At 53.1% G+C, this 24747-nt stretch overlaps 9 protein-coding genes across 9 annotated transcripts; 5 read left to right on the top strand and 4 right to left on the bottom strand.

The window, feature by feature from the left end:
• Nucleotides 1–995: 995 nt before the first annotated feature.
• J4E90_003848 (uncharacterized protein) lies at nt 996–2587 on the top strand (the record flags this gene model as incomplete). Its single annotated transcript, XM_051433415.1, has 2 exons — nt 996–2361; nt 2457–2587. The coding sequence occupies 2 exons, from the start codon at nt 996–998 to the stop codon at nt 2585–2587; spliced, it is 1497 nt and encodes a 498-aa protein (XP_051293313.1).
• A 554-nt stretch (nt 2588–3141) lies between these two features.
• On the bottom strand, nt 3142–3780 carry J4E90_003847 (uncharacterized protein; the record flags this gene model as incomplete). The annotated part of the gene is made up of 1 exon (XM_051433414.1): nt 3142–3780. The coding sequence occupies one exon, from the start codon at nt 3778–3780 to the stop codon at nt 3142–3144; it is 639 nt and encodes a 212-aa protein (XP_051293312.1).
• Nucleotides 3781–6824: 3044 nt separating this feature from the next.
• Nucleotides 6825–9191, bottom strand: J4E90_003846 (uncharacterized protein; the record flags this gene model as incomplete). The annotated part of the gene is made up of 2 exons (XM_051433413.1): nt 6825–9004; nt 9053–9191. The coding sequence occupies 2 exons, from the start codon at nt 9189–9191 to the stop codon at nt 6825–6827; spliced, it is 2319 nt and encodes a 772-aa protein (XP_051293311.1).
• A 3791-nt stretch (nt 9192–12982) lies between these two features.
• J4E90_003845 (uncharacterized protein) lies at nt 12983–13809 on the bottom strand (the record flags this gene model as incomplete). Its single annotated transcript, XM_051433412.1, has 3 exons — nt 12983–13136; nt 13186–13491; nt 13544–13809. 3 exons carry the CDS (start codon nt 13807–13809, stop codon nt 12983–12985), a joined length of 726 nt encoding a protein of 241 aa, XP_051293310.1.
• Nucleotides 13810–15605: 1796 nt separating this feature from the next.
• Nucleotides 15606–16121, top strand: J4E90_003844 (uncharacterized protein; the record flags this gene model as incomplete). The annotated part of the gene is made up of 2 exons (XM_051433411.1): nt 15606–15799; nt 15848–16121. 2 exons carry the CDS (start codon nt 15606–15608, stop codon nt 16119–16121), a joined length of 468 nt encoding a protein of 155 aa, XP_051293309.1.
• Nucleotides 16122–16963: 842 nt separating this feature from the next.
• J4E90_003843 (uncharacterized protein) lies at nt 16964–17984 on the top strand (the record flags this gene model as incomplete). The annotated part of the gene is made up of 3 exons (XM_051433410.1): nt 16964–17136; nt 17187–17606; nt 17657–17984. The coding sequence occupies 3 exons, from the start codon at nt 16964–16966 to the stop codon at nt 17982–17984; spliced, it is 921 nt and encodes a 306-aa protein (XP_051293308.1).
• A 285-nt stretch (nt 17985–18269) lies between these two features.
• J4E90_003842 (uncharacterized protein) lies at nt 18270–18809 on the bottom strand (the record flags this gene model as incomplete). The annotated part of the gene is made up of 1 exon (XM_051433409.1): nt 18270–18809. One exon carries the CDS (start codon nt 18807–18809, stop codon nt 18270–18272), a length of 540 nt encoding a protein of 179 aa, XP_051293307.1.
• Nucleotides 18810–20798: 1989 nt separating this feature from the next.
• J4E90_003841 (uncharacterized protein) lies at nt 20799–22264 on the top strand (the record flags this gene model as incomplete). The annotated part of the gene is made up of 2 exons (XM_051433408.1): nt 20799–21824; nt 21878–22264. 2 exons carry the CDS (start codon nt 20799–20801, stop codon nt 22262–22264), a joined length of 1413 nt encoding a protein of 470 aa, XP_051293306.1.
• A 1280-nt stretch (nt 22265–23544) lies between these two features.
• J4E90_003840 (uncharacterized protein) lies at nt 23545–24468 on the top strand (the record flags this gene model as incomplete). The annotated part of the gene is made up of 2 exons (XM_051433407.1): nt 23545–24188; nt 24240–24468. The coding sequence occupies 2 exons, from the start codon at nt 23545–23547 to the stop codon at nt 24466–24468; spliced, it is 873 nt and encodes a 290-aa protein (XP_051293305.1).
• Nucleotides 24469–24747: the final 279 nt, after the last annotated feature.

The following is a 24747-nucleotide window of genomic DNA, read 5'->3' as shown; positions in this document are numbered from 1 at the left end:
GTTCGCGTGCCGCCAATCGGGGAATGCAGGAGTCATAATACATAGCAAAAGTAGAGAACGAAGGCATGGTGTCTGATGAAATAGAAGGGATGCAGGATGGGGTAGAACGTCGGACGTAAGAAGAAGCTCGCAACACGCGACGCGACTGCCAAGGCTGACTACCTAGGTAGGTTTGCCGATCCCTTTCCCTTCCCCGCCACTCCCCTATGCGCGTCATTTCGACGGACCCTTCCCATCATGACAGCTTCGTGGTATCAACCGCGGTCTTCGTGCGTACCCCCTTGAATCGATTATTTCGCCTTCTATTCCATCCGTCGACCTCCAGATCATGGTTACCGGAAACGCAACACCGACTCCATGTTTGATGCAGCCATCCCCAGAGCCTACGGACAGCGCTTCATCACAGGTTGAGAAGCAAAGACGACTGTTTAAGTATGGCGCATCATTCTGGGCCGTCAGCATCTAAAGGCTCACATGGGCGCTGTCCAGCACAACTGCATCAGCTATTCGAGATTCGAGCGCCACGCGCTTGGCCAGCTCACATATTTGACGTCCATGCCAGGCCCAGAACAAAGACGACGATAGATCTTGACAAGAGTCTAGTGACACCGTGCGAAATTGGGCTCGGAAATGAGACCTTATGGGCTGTAGTGTACATGTGGTCGAGCTGATCGCCATGGGTGGGTTGCGAAAACCGCATGGCGTCTCCAATGAACAATCAGTCCGATATCAGTTATACGGTCGAGCTCCCTGTCAACACGGCCGGCGATGGTAGGCCTTACTTTTGCCGAGCTGTCGGCGACAGCTATTCGCCATGCTCCTACGTTGCTGACGGTCGACGGCGTGGTAAGCTTACGCCCCAATGTAGAACCCGCTTCGTCACGTCTTCGCCTACTCAAGGTTGGACCAAGCGCTCGAAGCCCTATATGTACAAGTATCCGTCATAATATTTGTCCTTCGTCCCTTTTACTCGTCACTATACTACTCTCCGCGCGATGGCTACCAAACGCCCGATCAACGAAGCAGACATCGCGGAACTTCGCGAATTGCTGGGAGATACAGACGCCCAGTTAGTGACACCGAAGGAAACTGAGGCATACACAAAATCCATTCACCGATGGTCAAGCGCTGCTGTGAAGCCAGCGGGAGCATGTCTAATACCCAGATCGGCAGAAGCAATCTCAATCACCCTCAAGTATGCTTCCGAACACAATCTTGATCTCGCAGTCAAAGGAGGTGGTCACTCGACTGCTGGTGCATCATCAACGGACGGCGGACTACTTATCGACTTGAATACACATATGCGTACTACCGACGTCGACGTCGAGGAAAGAACGATCAAAGTCGGCGGAGGTGCCGTTTGGGGTGATGTTGACGAAGCTCTTGCACCGTACGGTCTTGCAGCAGTTGGTGGCACCGTCTCAGATACCGGCGTCGGTGGTCTCACGTTCGGCGGCGGCTTTGGCTGGCTCACAGTCAAACACGGACTGGTTGTCGACAATCTCATCTCATGTACTGTCGTATTGGCGGACGGCAGTATCGTCAAAGCCTCTACCGATGAGAACCCAGACCTGTTTTGGGCTCTGCGCGGCGCGGGACAGAACTTTGGTGTCGGCATTGAGTTTGTATTCCGCACCCATGAGACAGGCGATCTGTGGGCTGGCTTCATGATGTTTGCACCAACGCCAGATATCATCAAGAAAGCCGTGGAAGCATGCAACGATATCTTCACACCGGACGCAGATGGCAATTCAAAAGCGACGGGGAAAGCTGCGAGTGCTTTCGGTTTCGTCAGGCCTCCACCTGCTGGTGGCCAGGTCCTGTTCTTCGTAGCCGCGATCTTCCATGGGTCGGAAGAAGACGGCAAAGAGCTGTTCAAGGATATCGTTAGGTTGGAACCTTTGATGAGTACCATGGCAATGATGCCCTACGCCAAGGCAAACAAACTCATGGACTTACCCATCGGTGCACGTGTCTCTATCAAGGGAGCTGGGTTCGAGCTTCCTGTCCGTGGCGACTTCGTGGTATCCGTCTTGGAGGCGTACGCCAAGTTTACTGACGAGACATCCGATGCAGTCGGCTCCCAGGTCATGTGGGAGCTACTAGACCCGACGAAGATTGTTGAAGTCACCAACTCTGACATGGCCTTTGCGAACCGCGGAAGACACTTCAATGCGGCTGTTGCGCCTTTGTGGTGGGACCAGGAGAACGATCAGAAGTGTAGGCAGTGGTCGAGGGATGTTGCGCTCTTGTTCAAGAATGAACTTCAACGTGGCGGCGCTGAGGCAGCGGCGAGCAACGATGGGTGGATTGGGAAGAGAGGCAGTCATGGCGCCACAATGGTGTATGGGAACTACGACCGTAAGCACTCTCCAAAGCGTGCACTCCTCACTCATATAATGAGAACACGGGAAAGATATCCTTATGCAAGCAACGGTGTGCTAACGCCCAGACAGAGTATGAAGAGAAGTCCAGAGACGTCTTTGGCAACAACTACGAACGTTTGCAAGATCTGAAGGCCAAGTACGACCCACAGAACATGTTCAACAAACTCTTTGCTGTAGAACCGAGAGCGTTGACTCCCTAGATATACTTGTATACATTGTTGCCAACCTCGCTAAATGTAGGTGTACAATGATACCCAGGACGTGACAACTCATGCGCAGGATCATTTCCATCAACCGAAAATCACTTGTCGCCTCCAAAGCCATCTTTCCTGTCATGTAACACAGCTCAAATTGTATGTTGTATTCCCAATACTGTGTTGTCTCACATCTCTCTCGACGTTTCTCATGCCATGTAGTACTAGCGAGCTGTCGTCCATCTACCAAACACCCATCTTGTCGAGCTCGACTGGACTCAGCTCACGCCCATCACCCCATACGTCTTCGGAAGGATGGAGCCGCTTGTATATCTCTCCTTCATGTGCAAAGCGACACTGTTTGTTCTTGCACGTGCCCTTCTTGTAGTCTTCGCACGCAACCCGCCTACAACCTTTCTTGATGCCTTGCAACGAGCAGTTCTTGCATGGAACCCCGCGGTCGCAGTCCCAGTTGTGTCGCATGCACTGGCTGCAGTGTGCGAAGCGTTGAGATTTGCCTTTGAGGTGCGCAGGAACGGATCTAGACAGAGTCAGCCATGTCAGTGGTAAGGGATATCGTGTACTAACGCAGGGCCTTTTGCAACAACGGCATTGTCAGATAACTTGAGTGCGTTGGATTGAAGAGCAAGCGCATCCCTCGCAGCGTCGGCCAGCTTCTTCGGTAACTCCGCCCTCTCCTCGTCGACTTTCTTGACCAGAGCATCGTGCGCGTCATACATGACCTTGAGCTCCTTGTCCTTGGCATACAGTTCACTCCAAAGTAGCTGCATAGCTTGAGTAAGTTCATGGATCTCTGTCGTATGCTCGCCGCGCATCTTCTCAAACAGCATGTGGAAGGCGTCAATCGTGATCTGCAGCTCTTCATTCTTTCGCTTGAGACCGTCGACGTGGAGAATGAATTCAAGCTTTAGATGCCTCAAATCCTTCTCACGATCCAACTCCTTCCCCTCTAGCTTTTTGTCATAGTCTTTGGCAGCTGCTTCTACTGCTTCTTTCCTTGCATATCTTTTCTCTGACTCTCCCAAGAACGATTTGTAAGGCTCCGGCAAGCCAACATCACGTGCTGCTGGCTCGTCCTCCTTGAGTGTGGTTTGCTGGCCGTTCATGCCGACGTCATCCGTCTGTGCCGGCGGCGCTTGCCAGCTTGATGGTGTTATGAGGGCGTTGCGCTCAGCCATGGCTGGCAACTGGAGGATAGTTAGCTGTGCTGATGCAGTCAATTGTGTGACTGCGCGGCGAGGTTCGATGGTGGCTGTTCAGTGTTGTAGCTCAGACGGGCCACGAGTATTTCGTGCCGGACGCACCTTCACTTGTGCGGCCCTACGCGCAAGCGAGCAAACAAACAAACAACAGCCGGTGAAAGTGAAAGAGACTGAGGTCGCGCCTTGATAACTCAAGACCATCGTCCACTCTCATCCGCCACCACCTTTGCCATCCAACGTCTTCCACAATTGTTCCTGCCAGCAACCACCCAGCCGCACCTTCTCCGTACGACTCAAAATAAAGGTATCTCTCCCCTTCTCGCCCAATTTGAACGACGTCACTAACAGCCAGCCCCAAGCTCTTCGCCACCATGTCCCTCCCCCAAAGCCCAGTCGATCCAGTCGCTCGTCTCGAAGCAGAACTCGCGCAAGAGAAAGCCGCTCACGCGCGCACGACAAAAAAGCTGGAAGCCATTACTCATCTCCACGCCAATCAGGCCATTACTGTCAGTTCTCAAATCAGCATCATCAGGTCGCAGATCCAGAGGCATCCAGAAGATATCGCGGACATACAGGTTGAAGCCAGGAAAGCGGAGGACGAACGTCAGCGCAGGACATCGGAGGCGAATGCGATGGGAAATGGGCCGTAGAGGGCGAGATGGAGTTATGGAGCAGGGTCTCAACGGCTATGCGCATTATCTCATGGGGCTTATGCAGCGAACTGACGGAAGAAACAAGGTTGAGCTCGTCAACTCGCGGGAATAATACAGTGTAGTAGCAACGACATAAACAATCTACAAACACATACTGAGTATCGCGCTGCAATCTTGAGAATTAGAGTACTATCCTAAAAGATTGCGGTTCAGTGCATGCACGCCAGTGATACACCTCTCGTGACGTAGCTACCCGCTTTCGTAGAATATCGGTTGGCTAGCATCCTAGCGCAGCGTTCTGACTCCTCGGTTCCACGGTCCTTTGGCGCATTCATCCAAAGGTAACCATGCAACAAGAACGTTTACTTACCTAGGTTGATCATACGACTTACTCATTCCTCTTCTATCATCCTCACCAAATCCAATTTTACCGACTTCATCACAACGTAAACACACGATGGAACGTAACGAAACAGAACCTGGCGGCTACATAGCGCCAAAGCCAGTCGCAACCGAGAAGGGCAGCCTCGACCACGTTCTGGACGTTCTGGCATCCCATCGACATCCTTTCCTACTCGTTGGATGCGCGGCACAGCGATGGATGGGGTCTGCCGGAACCATGACAGATGTACACGAAATTCTCATCCGCCAAAACACGCTGAAAGCCGTCGCATCCGATCTTTTGGCCACGGAAAGATGGGAAATCAACGAGCGAGATCCAGAAGACATTTTTGGCAATGACCCAGTAATGAATTGCGACGCCGATATCGTGCTCCGGCAAACATCCACCGAAAACGAAGACGAATTCCGCTACCTAGCTCTTTGGTCCGACACCGCATACCATCTGGACATAGATAGCTGCATCACTATCGAAGTCCCCGACGTGACTGTTGGCAGCCTATCCTCGTCGAAGAGACTTGGCATCCAGCTCTGCACCGAGAGAATGGATGGTGGTATGGTCCTCGTGTGCATCCAGACACGAAGGTGCCAAACTCGCCTCCTGGTGCGCATCCCAACGCCATCTTTTTCCCCGGCTTACCGCGCGGCAAAAGCGCAAGTCACCCAAGTCCCATTTTGGTCCCGAATCTTACGACCTATCTCGACTCACTGATCTACCATGCCATCCACTACAAGACTACAAAACCGGGTCTCTGGGCTGCGTCATTATGGGTCCTGAAGAATTTGACGAGATATCTGTATTTGGAGCTAGACCATCAGCAGTTACCGCTGCTGATTGAGCTGGAAGAGTATGAGTTCATGGAAGCCTATCTCGGGAGATATGTGAGAAAGCCAAGGTTTGTTCTCCGTAGGGACGAGAAGGGAGAGTTTGAGGCAACCAGGGTGAGGGAGTGGGATCCTAAAAGCTTACCAGAGTGGTGTTGGACGAACCCGTGGACAAGTACCTAGGTAGGCATTGATAGACGAAATCTGATAGCCTTTGAGGCTGCGCGCTTACAAAGATAGTTCATTTGTTATTACTCAATAGACACCATAACTTGTGCCGTGTGTGTGCCTACAGGGAAAATAGAAAGGTAAGCCGTCACCGCCAACGGTCCGAAGACGCGCCTCCGCATAATCAACACGAGAAGATAACTGCATGCCGATGAGAAGCCTTTGGCGAATGTCGAGGATGTAGGTGGGAAGGATAGTGCGGTATGCGCTTGCACCCGGCCATCTTGCTGACGGCACGTGACTTTCGGTCGCTTCGGCGCTAGGGAGTTTTCAGCCGACAGTGGCGTCACTCCATCATCGACTTGTGCCTTTTCCCAGATCCATCCAGCATACAGCCCGTGATCGGCCGTCGTACATCGGACATCGTGTTTCGTACAATTGGTTTTTGAGGCAATGCATTCCAAGGCTCGCAGCGTTTGTTATAGCGGGAATCGCGAAATGCATGGTCAACCCTAAATGCCTGCCTGCGCCTACCCAGGACGTGATGAAGATACTAATCCCGCAAAGTATATTTGATGGAGAGCTGTCGAAGTGTGTCAAGGTGGTTACTAAACGCCTGAGGAAGCTTTGATTAATGTGCGTGATTACTCACAGGACCTGAGACGTAGCTTCACGACAATCGGGCCTACCATGATAAGGTGCTTATGGTAAAAGGAAGAGGCATCGTAATCTTCATGCCGCTTATCGGCCCTCAGCACAATCAGTTTCTCCCGAGATGCCTCCAAGCTTTGATCTAACATAGTCGTTCTGCGGTAGATCAGGAAGATGGTCACAACGTGCTGGATGCTCATATGAATGGTTCTAAGAGATGTAATTACGATTAACAAGATATGCTAAACGAGTCTCTATTCTACAACAGCTCGCACCTTCGGGTATCATCCTCTCATCAACTCAATTAAAACTACATGATCGGATCTATAGCGGAGGAGCGTTGGGGTCCATCATGCACTGATCGACACGCATAAGCTGCTTGCCAGTAGCCTTGGCGATCTGAATGAACTCCCGAAGGTAGCTGACAGTGCTAGGGTAGAGGTAGTGGAGAACCACAAGGTTACCACCCTTGTCGACGTCACGCTGGAAAGCAACCTTCTGCTGCTCAGGGGTGTCGGTCTCAGCCCACAACCAGTCCTCGACATCGACGCTCCAGTTGACAATCTTGGCGGTATTGCCGACAGCCTTTGTGAGACGCGAACGCATGCGGGCACCCTCGGTACCGAAAGGAGGACGGAAGTAAGTGGATGTCAAGCCGTTGAATTGCGACTTCATGGCCTTGACGTCCTCGTTATACTCCCAGTCGATGGATGCGTAGTCGGGAAGACCCTCCATCTTGGGGTGGGTGAAGGAGTGGAGGGCGAGCTGGTGACCCGCGGACATCATTTCCTTGTAGACATTGGTCAGGTTGGTGGAGGCGTCGAGAAGGGGAGCGCCGACGGTGAAGAAGGTCACCTTGACGTCCTCCTCGCGGATGATCTTAAGGACTTCCTGGGCGAGGTCGGGTTGACCGTCGTCGATGGCGAAAGCGAAGGAGTTGGGGCGCTTGCAAGCGAAGACTAGATCACCAGTCTCATCCTTCTTAGGAATGGTAGTACCAGCGGGAACAGAGGAGACAATCTCGATAACGGAGAGGGTGACGGACTCGCTGCTGTGGAAACCCTTGAGCGCGAAGCCGACGACGCGGGAGAGGTTGATGTTGAAGTGGCTGATCGGGATGTAAATGTGTCCGTTCTTGGCGTAGCGGCCGGCCTCGGCGGAATCCCAAGTCTCAGGGAAGGGAGCGATCTCGGTGTTGCATTGGCTGTTGTGCTGCTGGAAAGCGACAGTGAAGGCAGTGGTACCGGTGTAAGCGATGTGGAGGTAAGATCCCTTGTACTTGGTGAAGTCAGCACAGCCACCAGACACCTGGGTGTAGTAGGAGTAGTCGGCGTCGGGGGACTTGATGGTGAGCTTGCCGCCAGCGTACTGGAGAGACATGCCCTCGTCACCACCGTGCCAGTTGCCCATGGCGTTGGTGTTGGCGTTAGCGAACTTGTCAATCACAAGGCCGGTAGCTGATGGGTTGCTAGGAGCGGGAACGGTAGCAGAGGCGCCGGGGTCGGCAGAGGTAGGAGGCACAACGTATTCTCCAGAGTTGCCGCAGTAGAAGGCCATGGGTCCGAATGAAGTGGTACCAGAGAATCCGGAAAAGAGGATAGTGGTAAGCTTCTCGGTGTTGAGACCGGCAAACTTGCTGAAGGGAATGGTGTACAGCTTCTCAGTTCCATCGAAAGTCCATCCAAGGTCAGTTGCGGACGCGTAGGTGGACTTGGGGTTGGTCGCGTCACAGTTGTCCGAAGAATCGAGCTGAACGGACAGGGTTGCGCCTTTAGGAGCCTTGATGCGAAGAGAAATACCGGTGTACTTGTTCTTCTTCGCGTCGACGCAGGGGAACTGGGTGTAGAAGTACGAGTCGGCCTTGGGAACGAACTCGACGTGGTTAGTAGACGGCTTTCCAACGGTGATGGAAGTCATGGAAGCATCATCAGAGGTAGGGTACCCCATGGCGTTGTAGAACAAGAAAGTCAGACGCGATTGAGAAATCCAGTCATCGATCAACAAAGGAGAGCAGGTTCCAGCTGAGGCTGTGGGAGACGAGATTGTCGTCATGGTGCTGCGGACCGAGGAGCTCGAGGTGGTAGCCACCCTGGTTGCGGAGACGGAGGTGCTGCCACCAGCACTGCTGCCGCAACCAAAGGCGATGTTGCTCATCTGCCATGTGGCAGTGGTGGAAGAGAATCCAGCCCAAACGAAACCGGTAACAGCATTGGCGTTGGCACCGGAGAACTGAGACAGAGGGATGTTGATGGTCTGAGTGCTGCCAGTCAATCCAGAGATCGAAACGTACTTGGAAGAGTATGTCGTAGCCGAGCAGCTGGTCTTGGTTTGGATCTCGAGGGTCGCGGAACCACCGGCAGGTCCCTTCATCTGGAAGCTGATGGAGTTGTATCCATTGGAGCTAGCTGCCTGGCAAGGGAAGGTCTCGTAAAAGTAGGAACCTGCCTTGGGCTTGAAGGACAGGACACCGCCGCTGGCCGAGATCGAGGACATGGATCCATCATCTGCGCTGTTTAGCCTTTCTTCTTGTGCAGGACTTCAACAAGACTTACCACTGGTCCACTCGCCCAAGCTGTTCTGGTTGGAAGTCTGCTTGGAGAAGTCGTCGATCTTGAGGGGTGCGCTGCAGGCTGCGTTGACAGTCTGACTGGCAAGTCCGGCCAGAAGGCCTATTAGAGTAGTAACACGCATGTTAAGCGTAGTAAAGCGAGTGTGTTGCAAAAGCGAATGTACGGAAGTCTATGACTTCCAAGAGTGATGAGTCTCTGCACCCCGAGTTGACGGTAAGGGCGATGAGTGACAGGCGATAACTCGTGAAGATCTTCCCAGGCGCAGACTCTCCCTAGATATATCTTTCTCCCCGACGCAGCGGCGCGAGACCTGACACGAGCGAGATTAGTCTAGTGGCCTCGGCATGCACGTCTTCGCGCAGCAGCCCTGTCGCTTCTACTATAGTAGGGCCACACGGTCTATTTCGGGTCAGCAGAACCTGGGCGGTGGTAGATCACCGGAGCGCTTGTGCTGTATCAAGGATAGGTCGGCTTACTATTCGGCTCGGGGAGCGGCTAGGACATGGCGACCCCTGAACTCGATACATCGTTTTCTAGGCGTTTGTGGAGCACGGCGTCCCATTGTATGGTAATCATCGCTACTCATGGTGGGTATACACTGTTACGACCGGTCAACGGTGCGCCCCTCGTTCCTTTGCGATATTTGTGCTGCGGCGTTGATCGCGTAGGTTATTGCTATGACGTCCACAGTCCATGAGACAGGAATCCAGAAACTCTCCGCGCACTGAATTTGGTTCGGGCTCGGCTGAAACAACCAAGTTTACTGCAATTCTAGTTTGCGCCTCAGGCTCAACGCAAGGAAAGACATTCCCCAAGATACGAAGGTCAATACTTGGCCTCGCGAAGGGTGCGAAGGCGTACTTGGCCATTACCTATGCCGAGTGTGCCGTGCAAAGACAGCAGCGGGGTGGAGTGATGATAGTTTGCTGGTGGCTGCAGGAACCGAGAGACGGCGCGCGCCACCTCAGGAGGAAAAGGAACTACGCCCTACGCAAACGAGTCTTGCCACGGCAGTGGTAGAGCCTGCAGTCCGGGTCAACCGACAGAATCAAAGAAAATCCACGAGAAAAGGCACAATTTTCGCAGTTCTAGACCATGATGCAGACAACGTTGCGGATCTTTGTAGATTCTACAACTTCAAGCGGTGGTGTCTATTGCAGTCAGCGCGGCATGACATGAAAGCAAAATGGCCTGAGTAAGGATGCATATACGAAGTGGGACAGCGCACAGTTTTTTTCCTGTTGTGGTGGGATGCACCGGTGATGCTGGTAGGATGGGTTCATGCCGCTTGCTGCGAGTCGGAAGCACGGCGGAGATTGACGGCACTCGAAGAAGCAGTCAGGCCTGCCATCCTCACTCAGCACTCCATGCTCTCGCAACACAACATTTGCACCATGCCTGCCAGTACAGAATGCGATGCCCAAATTGCCGCTGGATTCCGCAGCTGGATGCTGACTATGTGGCGTTGCAGCTGCAATCTCCCCCTCGATTCCCCTGCCAAGGCGTCGCGCATTCCAGCCGCTCCGGATTGTTTCGCGTTTAAGAGACAGGCCTCGAAGCAGTTAGCACTGGAGATATCGGAATCACGCCGGGATATGTCTTGGCTTTACATGACTAGTGTTTGCTTTTCGGACTGTAGCTGGGCGGAGAGACTATCGCTCCACTCGCTGCACTTGCGAGGCTGGCGCGCTCCGACAGCACCGACCATAACGAATCTTCATCTCGATCTGCGATCCGTGGTTCACCCGGTCATTGCTCTCCAGGCAACCTTATATGTTCTGTCAATGATGTTGACATATTGGAGGCTTCTTTCCATCTTCCGTGTTAATGGACAGCTCGCCAGCAACCGCAATAGCCAGCAATAGGATATGGCCATGTGTATAGCTGTCCGGACGTTCGTCGGCTTATCAGCTGGAATATACACGTAACGGGCAAGGTGACTCCCGTGCATCATCTGCGCCGTACAGCAATAAATTCTCCTGTTTCCTTTCACAGCTCATCACAACTTGGCACAAGGATAGATTTTCGACCCCAGTCCTCATTCAATTGAGAGGTATGGGAGGGTGCAGGCGGATAGAAGAGTCGGACAACGCAAGATTGGGTTCGGCTTCGTCGCAACTACAGACCCCAAGTCATCAACGCCCTGCATACGGTCTCGCGTCACATACACAACCTCATTCAACGCTCAGCTGCGCGGTACGAAAGATCGCATAGATATTGACGAGGCATCTACTTTTTACCCATGCGCAGAGCGTGGACAGCCGCTATCAAGGCGTCTCCTTCACGCCATCAACATAAACCTCCACTCTCTCGTTATAGAAGCACATGTGTCCGGCAATAGGCGCGCTCTCCGAAGTTGGGTATCTATAGTACCATACAAGATCCCGATACAGCTTGCCGCCAACGCTGACATTGTAATACTCCGCGCGACCCTTATACGGACACAAAGTCAGCGTGTCGCTGGGTGTGAGATACTCCCAATTGACGCTCGTCGGTGGCAAGTAATGCCTAGTCCTCAACGTGGTCTCCAAAAGGAACAAGGCGTTTGAACTTTCAGCAAGTGTAACGCCGTCGACGGCTACCCTGACGTTTCGAGAAGATGGTAAAATGTCGATGCGCTTGTAGGGATCTTTGGGATGGCCATATATCTCCATGTCTTCTTCGAACCATTGGTCAACAGCTCGGAAGTCGACTTTTACGAGATCTTTGAGCTTGCCGGTGTTGAAGATGAGGATGCGATTGCTACTGCGATTGCCGACCGTAAGACTCGCTAGATGTGCGCCGCCATCTGTCCCGTCTACAATGGAGCCTCGGGATAGTTTGGCGTGGGCAGTGAAGCTTGAGATTGGTACGAAATATCTGGTATGTTTAGCACAGCCAAAGCATACGGATGAAGAGGCTGTCCATACTGTGGGTAACGTAACTCCAGTTCCCAAACATGGTGCGCGTTCAAAGTATCGAACGCGTACTTCCCGTTGAGAAGGCCTCGTACACGACGTGCTGTATGCTCTATCTTACATGGCCCATCGCGGACGAGTCTCTGTGCTAGTCGTACTAGACTGCATCTGTCAGCTGATCATTACCAGGCGCATAGTGGGATGCTGGTCGAGACGCAACTCGCTGGTGTTTGCCATTCTGAGTGACTTCTGTTCGGATTTGAATTTGCGATGAGATGTAGAGATGAAACGGCGTCGAATACTGCTGAAGAGATGTCGTGAACACATGGGAAAGGCGATGTCAACTGGTGATGATGTAGGCTACCTCAGTACCGGAAGCGGGGCCGTGCTGATTGGTAGGAATAGCCGGAAGCTTACCAACCTCACCGAAGACATCACCTCTACTAATCACAACACGCGGTCCACGACCATGTACGATGGTGTTTTTTATACATCTGGGGCCAATCCAACAGGCTCTCAGCTGGTTCATACCGCAAAATGCCTACACCAAAGTTCCGTCCCCGCACACCATGTATCGTTCCCCACGATCGACGACTAGGCGATACTTCGGCGTGACAGTCTACAGAAAGATCGTGAGCGCGATGAGGCGCCCTGTCATCCCTGAAGTCGTCGCGCCTGATCGCCACAAGCGATGCTTGTCTTGACGGCAAAGCTCACTCGGGACTCCAAGATCCTTCGCTATCGTTCTGATTTCCATCGGCGAGATACAGATGTGCAATAGACTTTTGCAAATGCTCTTAGAACAGGCGAACTCCTGCTGTTACTTCACTTGGAAAGAATGATTATAAGGGTGACGTTGCTTGATAAGTCTACCGAGTTCATCTGAACGCGTCCTTTTGCGGACACATTGTATTATTCGTTCGCGTTGATGGCAACCATATCGCAGACTGACGGCGACGTCGATACACCATGCTGCCTTCTATAGCCCCCAAGTACTCTGTATATATACACGCGATCACATAGCCTCCTCCATCGGCTCCTCAATCGGCTTGACCCTGCCTCCGGTCTCAGCGACCATGATCAAATCTTCCCGGTGAAGACGAGTGCAGCCCGCGAAACATTTAGCACGAGGCTTGAGCCAGTTGCTGCACTTGGTGCTGGCGGGCGTCCTAATCTGTTAGTGAAGTCATACTTTGACATGCAGGAAGATGAACATACGGAGGAGCGGCGGCCTGAGTGCCCAAGCCGAGGGCCTTGAATTCCGACTCGAGAGCAAGGATCTTCTTGTCCTTCTCAGCCTGCATACTGGCCATTTGCTCCTTGAGGTTGGCGACCTGAGCCTCAAGGGCCTTGACCTTGGCGGCCTCAGCCTCAAGTGTGGTGATGTAGTCGCCCTGGGACTCTTTCACCGCAAGGTCGACGCGGTACAAGTCCTTGGTGTGAAGATGGGAGATGTACTCGGCGCCATGCTTACGAGCGGACTCCTCTGCCTTGGCCTTCCACTCGTCCGCACCAAAGAGCGATCTGCAGAGTTAGATATGATCATACGATGTAGAGCGTTGTGGGGAATACTTACTCATCTTGACGTACTGGAGAACCCGTTGGTGAGGGCGAGTCGGCGAGGCAACGGCGGACCTTCTCCTCGTGCGTGAGCTCGCGATCTTGAGCACCCGACTCCTCGTCGTCGTCGTAGTCGTAGTTATCGTAGCCGTTACCGTCGTCATCCTCGCCGTCATAGGAGTCGGAGTACGGGGAAGCAGGCAGAGCTTGCGAAGTGGATGGTGAACGGCGAGGCGAAGCCGATCGCGCGCGGGCGGGGGAGCGGGAGCGAGAGAATGTCATCGTGATCTTGAGCAAGTCAATGTCAATAAGGTTGCGACAATTGGTGAGAGAGAAAGAAACTGTTGTCACAAGGCAGATATATAGAATGGGCCCAAGCGCTGCTAGCCCGCGCTAGCTCGTGCGGTGTGTTACCGTATGTGGTGCTCATGGACGTTGTCCAAGGAACGGCGCTTTCACGCCGATGTGATATCTAGAGCGAGCTATGGCTGAGACGAGTGCAAAGGGAATGCGTAGAGGGTGCATCGTACAGGCGTCGCTGAAGGCTGCCCAATCATCATCGACAGATGTAGTGAAGAGTGCAAGAACATCACTGCATACGGGTACTTGCATCTTTACAGCATACAGCGATTGTAGTTGTCGAGACTCACGGGCTTCAGTGTTCGGTGTGGTAGTCAAATACTTGCATCGATAGACATTGCGGAGTTGGTCGCTGTTCATGTATCTCACTGGAATTCAGCAACATCGCGACTTGTTCCTGGAGATTGCGTCATAGAGGAAAAAGGCTCCACGGGTCCGCTACCGCCTACATCAGTATAAAAACTAGAGTTTACAGAATATCAAGCCCATGTAGACTTCTAGCAGGTCGACATTCAATCGCTTTCTTCTATAAGGTGAAGCACACGATAAGAACTTGGCTTCCTTCACATCGCGAACATCAAGCTATCCTTTCGGTAACAGGTCGCAAACATTAATCTTCCTCAAGCCTCGCCACAAGGGAAAGGTACTCAATGAAAATTTCCGTATCGCGATGCGCCCATGTCTGACAACAGAGCGGCAGGCTGATCGGAAGGTAACAATTTCATCGTTTACGCGATCGAGACCGTCGGAACAATGAGCGCAGAGTGTACATGTTACCCAACCTCTAAGTATCGTGGCGGCTCCGTAGATCCTGTATCTTGAGAATGAACTGCACTGCGGGCGAGGCATCGATCAGGCTGTCAGACCTGCATCAACACATGGATCTCTAGCGAACGTTCCAGGGGGTCTGGGTTGTTCAACGCACAGTCTTTCAGCCAACGAGGTACTCAAGCTCCGTGGATCTGAGTATGACTCGAAGGGACTCAACAATTGATCTCAAGAAGAGTATCTTAGAGTGAGCCCGAAACCGATAAGCCGTGGAAAGGCAGTAAAAAACAGTTGGAGAAGGAAAGCGCAAATTAGAGGAGCAGACCAAGTTGATATAGACAGCCGGGGCCACTAGGCGCTTGGCGCTCTTGGACGCACGTGACGTCTGTGCCCTGGTTAATAGTCGGCGTAGGTAACGGCGAGATGAAGGTGAGAGAGGAAGACTAATACTCTAATCACGTCATTGCAGCCTTGCCAGCACCGGATGTCTGTTATTGGAACTGCATTATAGCTGGTAACACGTCGCATCGCCGACTGCACCTTGATGCATCGGTAGCGACGTACATTGGCTTTCCGGAAGTGACCCTGGAGGAACACCGGTGGCCACCACCTGGGCATGTCCCGCAGTCGCTCGAGCCTCTGCCCTTCATTCTCCCAAAGCCCTAGCTAACCACAAAGGTAGTTGCCGCGTTGCGCGAGGATAGCAAAAAAGGTTTAGAGGCTGGTAGACGATGTATAGTGTTAGTGGAAACTATCTGCGAAAGCACGTGACTTTATGATATCCCACCAGAATACGCACCACACCCGGTGACACACCGCGTGAGCTAGAGTAGACTAGAAGCGATTGGACTCACCGACTCTACTTGTCTGCCTCGCGACAATAACTCGACTTTCTCTCATCAATCGTCGCACACTCATTGACTTCGACCTTTTCCAAGACTATCACTACCATGTCCTCCTCGCACTCCCCTGAACGCGCTCGATCGGCTTCGCCATCGGCCTCACCAGTTCAGTCTGACTCCCCGCATGCAGACGCCAATAAGAAGGACTCGGGCGTTCAAGATCGCGAGCTCACTCAGGATGAAAAGCTCCGCATTTCCATCGCTGAGTCGTATGCGGATGGTTCTTTATTTGAGCAAGATATGTAAGTACCCCCTACAGCCACTCACTCCGGTCGTTTCTGACTGTATAGCTCGCTTCTCACCGACGACGAGCGACGCGCTAGACGGAAGGCGCTCGAGCGTCTACTTCGCTCTGAGCACGCCTGTCTCAAGAACCTGGAGAACGTGGTCCGCGCAGAATATGCGATGGTCGAAGCCGCGAAAGAGCGTGCAGATGCACTTTGGGCGGAGGTCGCTAGACTTGAGGAGGAAGTCGCTATTCTCGAGGCGCGCAACGCTCAGAAGGACGAGGACGTTGCTGCTCCTCAGTCGACACCAGAGGCCGCCCATGTCTCGAACAGTTAGACAACCACTTCGTAAGTCTAGCCTCCCATCTGTCATCATATACATCCACTAATGAACAAGGGCACCCACCAACCCCATCTGCCGCAACTACGACCAGCCGCGTGTTGCATGTGACATCGTCAACTGTGCCCGTGTTCACATGGATGACTACAGCGAGCTGTTCAAGGACGGAAATTAGGTTGGGATTACAGCGGATGAGTAGCTTCGCGTGTATAGATACAAGACACTTTGGGTCTACAGGAAGCAGAGTTATGTACTAATGTCGCCACTGGGAGGCATTACGGCCACTGGGAAGCATTACGGCCGCAATAAATGTGAACACATAGAACAATGTATCTACAAAAGGTCGCATTGCAGATGAACCTGGTGTACTCATGACTTGATGTCACCCTTATAGCTTCTTATGCAAAGTGAAGTGACAGTGAAATCTCGTGTGTTCTGATAGTATCCTCGTAAGATCATGTGCTTTCGCAGAGCTAGTTAACAAACATATACATGTTGAAGTAGTCACTCAGCGCCGAAGATCGTATTTGGTAGCGTTCCATTCAACTCGTACTTGCAGCCACAGAAGTTGCGGACGTACATATGGAAAGGCAGTACCTACATACCCAGGTATATTCAGTCATCGAGGGATTGTGGCGAGGCAAATGTATCTTAGCAAATGTGACGAGGAGATACGATCTTTCACTGTTACCACGACTAGTAAGGTATAGCGTCTGCTTTTGGACATGGCTAGACCGCATGTTCGTCTAGCGCGCACCTCAGTATATCAATTAGCCAGTGACTCTGTCGGTCCCGACCCCGCACCTCTTTGACCATCTTCAATCCAACCATCCACGAACATGGCGGACCCGCGCGACGATCAGTCATCTAATGATCCTCCCGCCTACGAGTCATCTAATGGTCCTCCCTCCTACGAGCAAGCTCTCGGTATGCGCGGTATGCGTTTTGCGAACGACGAGGCAGAGCTCGAGTATCTGCTTTCATTTTGTAGCAACTCAGGATCACGTTCACGGTGAGTCTATGAACACATCCATCGCCTGATACGTGACTGACCAAACCTAGTCGTATGGCTAGAGGCGGTCCCAGGCCCGTCCCTCGCGAAGAGGGTCTCGAAAACATCCACTTCATGAACGGCCGTCTCGTCTATCATCTGGCGCTTATCAAAGCTACAAACGCCAGTCTTCGTGACATGGGACGCACTCCTGAGACTGCTCGGCAGGGAACGGAGCGGAGGCTGGAGGCCTTGAAGCAAGAGTTCGTGATCTTTGAACTCAATGAAAAGAACGAGGCCTTGGCCCGTCAGCTTCGGACTGTGAAGTTGGAGAAGGAGGCTGTCTTCAATACCGCCGTTCGGGTCAACCTGAAGTTGAGGCGCACTGAAGCGGCCGCTGAAGAGACAAAGTCGCAGTTGGATGCGGCTAGGCTGGCCATCGCTCGGATCAAGACCAAGAAGCGTGCCTTGCCCGGGGGTGAACAGAACGGGTATGTCTTTAACATTGATACTCTTGTTGCTGTCGCTAACGCAATCTTAGAGGACCTCGGACGCTGCCCAACTCCAACAAGCGCCGCCGTAAGAACAAGAAGTTCGTCGCGTGCGTCGAGTGCTTCCACAGCAAGACCATCAAACAGTGCGACGGTAGCTCGCCTTGCTGGCCATGCACTTATCGCGGATTGGAGTGCAAGCGCATGAGATGCAAGTACTTCAACCTCGCTGCTGACAAGTGCCCCCTCGTCGAGTGCACCTTGGCGCATAGCGAAAGCGGATTTCCGGACGAGGTCTTGGAGGACAATAAGCATGTCCCCCAGATGACTACACCCGCCCCCGTCATCCCCGAGAAGCCCAAGCCGACCACGAAGTAAGTTGCCGCGTCGTGCGAGGATGGCGGAAGAGGTTTAGAGACTTTATACTGGTTTGTAATGGATGGAGGAGCAGGTCAGTAGAGGATGTATACGCATGACAGCACTGTATCTGGTCGAATGTTACTGCAGGATCCCACGGCGACCTTCCGGTCGTATTGATGACAACGAGATGACACAGTGTTGCTGAGACGTATTCGGCAAACCATAGTAGATAATTGATACAAGATACTAGAAATGTCCTCTTTTACACGTCCGTGACAACTATGAGACGAAATCTTCTCACTTTCACTTAAAAACAACGCCATACTCATTCCACCATATAGTCTGATTCCAACCCTGCACCAGCGTCTTCCCACCTGATCCCGTACACACATTACCCTTGCCAACCTGTTCCTCCACTTGATACTTCCCATCATCGGCTCGCCCATTGTCAAAGGTGACCGGCAGGCCAAACCTAATGTGACAATAGCGCCGGGTAATAGGCGCGAAGCCGCGGACTTCGAATGTTACAGGGACAGAGATATCGGGCTTCTTTTTGTCGGAATTGGGTAGCTTAAAGGTGTAATCGGCGGTAAGAGGCGGCATCACGGGCTTGTTGTGAGGGTCGATGACAGGCTTGGGTAACATCGGTGGCATGGGAGCGTCGGCGCGGACGTGATCGTCGCACCATTTCTTTGCTGCCTTGTGGAAGTCTTCTAGAGTTGGGTGGGGCTTTGATGAACAGGATTGCTTGTCAGCTCGCTGTACGAGATTGGCTGGCTCTGCGACTGGTGCGGCGAGAACGAGGCTCAGGAGGAGCGAGGTGGAGAGAAGCTGACACTTCATGATGGGATATGGTAGCTGTATTGCGATTGCTTGTGTACGATGTCTTGCTTGCTGAGTAAAGTGAGTATGTTGCTGGCGGCTAGATCAGTGGCAGTAATATGAAAGTATGGTCTCTGGTCGAGGAGTAGTGTAGTAACGGAGCACACATTATATACCTCATGCGAGTCACGTCGCCGCTGTGAGTATCGGGAAATCGTACGAAGCTAATTTTCAACACCATCGTTTCCGTTGTGTTTCCTCTCCCACGCCTTTATTTCGATACACTGTGTAGCTTCGGATGTGGTATTACGACGAGGTACTCGTGAAGCGGAAGGACGTGGCAAGACAGCTGTCGTATGTATTCACGACGGCCGGTGAATCCAGGTGCGAACGGCAAAGGTCTTCCGAGCGAAAGTTGCGCCGGACTTGTGAAAGAAGCCACGAGTGCGCTATGACAGTTGATCTCCTATACTACACCGTAATTACTCGAAAATACTGCAACGCTTTACTCTTCAACCAGCGTTATGATTATGTCGGGAATATCAAGCTTACCGATGGGAAAAGTCAAGCGATTCTTTCGTTCGCTAAGTCGTCGACTGTCAATCTCCATGTTTAAAGCGCGCGGCGAGTCCATAGGGTCGCGCGAATCAAGCCCTTTCTCTTCTCTGGCGCAACACGACACCGACAGCAAATCTACCTCGACAATAGAAACCCGAGCAACGTCCCACAGCGAAGCGCGAACGTCGCCGTCTACGCCACCGATCGCGCCAATTGACCGCACATGCCCCGAGACAGTGAAGCGGGGTGGAGCGTCCATCGATAGCGCTCCGAGAAAGGATACAGTCAATCAGCGTATAAGCGATTTGAATGCGTATGCAGGTCTCCAAGTCAATATTGCGATATTGCGTTTCGTACACAGGCTACCGCTGGACGAACTACGTATCATTGGCCAGAGACTGACGCTGTCTTCGTCTTTTGCTGCGGGCAATACATCTGAGGAAGACGATCGGCGTCTTTCACGAAGCGCCGCGCGACCAAAGACTATGAGCCTTCCTGGTACGACTAGGGACTTGAGCAGGTCTTTCGTATGTGGCCCGGAGAACAGGATTGAACGCAACCGTACTGGAGAGGAACGTCGACACGATCAATGCGCCATACAGGAAAGAGCGAGTTTCTATTCTTCGATGATGGACATGCAATCCCATGCGGACGCAATAACGCTTAGCCTCACCAGTCAAGAGAGCGCCTCAGCATGGTCGTTCGCGTGTTCTTCGGCGCAACTCGTCGAGCGGGAACACGCAACTCGGCAGCGTGGAGGTGCGGACATGGAGCGCGCGCCTTTCTTCATAACACGATCGGCCGACTCGTGTGATCTCTTCCTGGAATCGATTGGCCTCTCGCCACACCCAGACAGTATTCCAAGAACCGACCACGAAGACACGGATGACTTTGACATGGACAACTTACCAAACTGGTCGGACGTGGAGGACGACCCAGAGTACAACCAGTTTGAAGAGCGGTCATTCCACTGGACGGATACGGATAGCTCCCACTCTTCCAGGAAGTCGATGAGAATGGCGGACACGTCATCGCCAGCATTCTACATGCCCGCTGTAGATATTGAAACTGTTGCACCTAACATGCATGGCGATGTTGCGCATAGCAATCACGGGTGAAGGAGGATGAAAGGACTGAGGTTTGCAGGTGGTTGGAGTGTTGGAGCACCAAGACACAAGGGGAAGGCCAAGCGCCGGCGGCTAGCGGGTTCGCGTGTCAGGGAGCCGGCCTGGATTCGCAAGTCGCGCAGGACGGCGGTTCAGGGCCAATGCGCCATCATCGTCGTCGACACCTCCACATCCACCACCCAACACCAACCGCCTGCTCAATGTGCCACGGTGACGTTGCCCGCCTACCCATCGCACCTTGCTCCTCATAGCATCGCTCCCTACCACCTGCGGCTCCCCAGGCCCCTAGCGACCGCCCATCCCCCACGGCCGCAGCGACGGCAACATGCTGAAACCGCTGGCTGGCCGTTTGGCACGGCGGCCATGGAGATTTCTCTTCCCCGGCCTCCTTCTTTTCTTTTTTGCATACACACTCTCGCATCGGAGAGGGTCACATCCCCAGGCGCCCGTACACAAAGCGAAGACAAAGTCGTATTTCCCGCCCCTCGAAACCAAAGCCGCCAATTCAATCGAGCTCGACTACTGCCAGAATTTCCCTACCAAGCTGCTGGAAGAGGTGCAGGTTGTCCTCAAGGTCGCATCGGATGGGGCACATGAGACGAAAGCACACCTCAGCACAGTATCGAGCTGCATCACGAACCTGATCATCGTGGGCGACCGGGAAGAGCGATTGGGAGACCGCCATGTCATCGACATCCTCGCAGAGCTTCCCAAGAGCTACCAGAAGGACAATGTCGACTTCCAGATCTACGTCGAGCACAAGAAGGCACACGAAGGCGGCGAGACGGTCAAGGAGCAACAGCGGTCCTTCAAGCTCGATCGCTTCAAGTACCTGCCCATGGTGGACAAGGCATACATGACCAACCCCGCAGCCAAATGGTTCGTCTTCATTGAGTCGGACGTCTACTTTTTCTGGGACACGCTGTTCCGCCTGCTAAGCCAGCTCGACGCCTCGCAGCCACATTACCTTGGCGAGGCGCACAAGGGCTCTGAAGGCCGCCATTTCGCCTATGGCGGCGCAGGTATCGTCCTGTCTCAGGGCCTTGTCAAGCAACTCATTCCAGGCAAGACTCCCGGCTCCACCGAGATCCCCCGCGAAAACCGACTAGGCGTTCGATACGAGAACTGGGTCAAGGAGGAGCAGCGCGGCGACGCTGTCCTTGCCTACGCCATCCAGAACGCGACCGGCCACAAGCTCGAGCCCATGTACCCTACCTTTGCTAGCGACAAGCTCAAAGATGTGACCACCACACGCGACAAGTGGTGCGTGCCAATGCTCTCGCTGCACCAACTCAAGCCACAGCAGATGGAAGACTTGTGGAGGTGGGAAAGGACACGGCCGTACAACACGGTAAGCATTTCCTCAGCTCCAACCCAAGCTACCTGACTAACATAACGTCATAGAAACCATTCACCTACTCCTCGTTCCTCTCTTATACTCACGGCTTCCTATCACAGGGTCCCTCGAAAGAATGGTGGGATAACCTTTCGCAAGCGCCCGTACCGAACGATCGTCCCGCACATCGCAACGCCGGCTCGTGCGGTTCAGAGTGCGCTAATGACGGCAACTGCCTCCAATGGTCTTACTCGCAAACCGTCTGTCGTCACGCCGATTACATCAAGCTTGGCGATGCTGTCGACCGAGAAAACGGCGGTCAAGGCGAGTTCGTCAGTGGCTGGGACACCGGAAAGCTCCGCGACATGGGCTTTGGTGTCGAGGGACAAAATGGCCAGAGAGAGTTTTACGAAGGTTGCGTCGAAGCCACCTGGCTGACCCCACAAGAGATGTAGAAACACTCATACGTCAGCGTATAGAGACGGACTTGTATTCGAGACCAGCGACATATAGGGAGGCGTTGCGGTTGCTTGCACCACGTTCATGCATGGCGTTCTGGGTTGGCACATCATTTTGGATATGTGGAGCGTCGCAAACAGCGCGTTGAGCAAGCGTCATGTTGACAGGAAGATGGACATCAGGCCGATGAGCTTCTTGGGCGAATATGTAATGAACAGAGTTTGAGCATAGACGCAGGGCATAAACTGCGAGGCGGTATGATACCGCGGGCGTTAGACCTGTATATGATAATAGCACACATCTTCACATCTACCCGACGCGCATTCGGCCCTTGAGATACCCTCGTGGTAGGTAGATGGACGATTTGGAGTGAATTCGTCCAGAGCGGAGGCTTGACCTTCCGCTGCCGGTGGGTGGAATACAGTTGTTCCGCTTGGACCATCTGCGCGTCGCCGAACGGCTGCTGCCAACTCTTGACACCACTATATCCTCTCCATTTCAACATTATGCCCAGCGTCGCGAACGACTCTAGAACCACATTCAGCCCATTGCTGACAGCCATGCTTGTTCAGATCATTACGACTCGGTCGCATTCCCGGTGTTGATGAAACTTGGCGGCGCCGGTGTGTTTGACGGCCTGATTCGGTCGCTTTCTGAAAATGTCGGTTGTCGCTGCTGCTCCACGCATGAAATTGCGCTTTGGGCTGTGAAGGCAGTAGGTCCTGTTCGAAAAGGATCGCGATGTGATGAAGAGTTGGATTGAGGTGCGGTGGACGGTAAAAGACCGTTCTCATCTCAGGTACAACAGTCGGCGCGACTCCTCTTCTTAATACTCCCAGGTTAAAAAGCAACGGGTTGCCGGACCGTCCGGTACTTGACCAGCAGCCGTGCACATTACCCCACATCCCGGTTAAGGAGCCTCATCACAGCAGCGTCTTTCACCTATATTAATGCGGCCTTACCCTGACGTCGTCGGGCCTACTATAGAATATTCCATCACTATTCTCCTGCCCATGCCATTGGTTAGCTGTCTACTTTCTGCAGTACCCCAAATGAATGCGCGGGTATCCCTATATTTCGGCCATGGAACAAGCCGGACGCGTGGGCACCGACATGTTCATCTAATATGAACCGTGCTCAGATGGACTTGGGGTAAGGAAGCGTTCAGTGTCGCGTTTGAGAATTGTATAAAGAGTGTCTCCACCCACCCACTATTGTCGTCTCATCCACATCCAGCGCATCCACAGTCTCTACTACATTCTTTTGAACCATCATCATGTTCACTTCTACGCTCATTACCTTGGCCTCAGTTGCCTCCACTGCACTGGCTGCACCCGCCCTTCACCCCCATGTCACTCGCGCCGCTGAGCCCAAGTGCCCCATCGTCTTCGACGGCCGTGTCCCTGCCAACATGACACCCGTCTCCTTCGACACTCAGGCCACCAACACGCTCTTCAACGCCGACTTCGTCAAGGGTAACAACCTGACCTGGTCTCAGATCCTGAAGTTCCCCAACGAGTCCTCGCGCTTCGATGGCGACAAGTTCAAGGCTGTTGAGGTGACCATCTCCGATGAGTCCATCTTCCAGAAGCAGCTGGGATTCCGCCGCGCCGGTCTGCAGTTCCTCAAGGATGCCCCTGACGGCGAGGGTGGCAAGGGTGTCAAGACCCTCCACTGGAGTGTCAAGCAGGACTCCGCCAGGCCTTTGAACCTCACCCACGAGTACCTCAACGTCTGGCACGAGGCTGCCGACTTCAGCAACAACCAGATCCAGTTCCAGACTGGATCTCTTATTGGAAAGAGCGATGCCGACAAGGACCAGTTCAAGATTCTTGACCGTGCCGGCAAGTGGCTCTGGAACGTTAAGATCGACCAGACCCAGTGGCAGAACTTTGCTATGACCCTCGACTACACTAAGAAGTACGTCCTTTCTCACTCCTAATTCCAGAAAATATACTAACAAACGTCCAGCGAGACAACCATCTTCTACTCCGCCGGCCAACAGGAGCTCAGGAAGGTCGCTGGTCCTTTGTCCGTCAACCTTGCTGGTCTCGGCCAGTTCCAGATGGGCATTCTCAAGAAGCCCACTGGTACTGACGATGTCGCCAACGCTGGTTTCCAGGAGGCCAACCTTGACGAGGGCCAGATCTACGGTGGTCTCTTCCTTGAGGACTCCAGCTCCGGCTGCGTTTCTCTCTAAGCGCATCGCCCAAATGATCTGTTATGTTGAGTGGAAGGGGACGACGGGACAATTGTACATAGGAGGAAGACAGTGGTTGTATATATGGAACGTGATTTCTTGCTTTGCGTGGGCGGTAGCTTTGTCGAATTTCACGTGCTTTGCTTCATGACTAAACGTGCGGATGAATCGTGGTACATTTCTCGCGCAATACAAATCATTGCGATGTTACGTTACTACCAGCACGCCCATCTTTTGTTATATGTGGAAATCAAGGGAAAGCCTTGAGTCTACTGTTCA

Source organism: Alternaria incomplexa (assembly GCF_024043165.1).
Source record: "Alternaria incomplexa strain BMP 0042 chromosome Unknown scaffold_4, whole genome shotgun sequence".
Classification (NCBI taxonomy): domain Eukaryota; kingdom Fungi; phylum Ascomycota; class Dothideomycetes; order Pleosporales; family Pleosporaceae; genus Alternaria; species Alternaria incomplexa.
The sequence above is the reverse complement of the archived record's forward strand: the minus strand, read 5'-3'. Positions and strand labels throughout refer to the sequence as shown.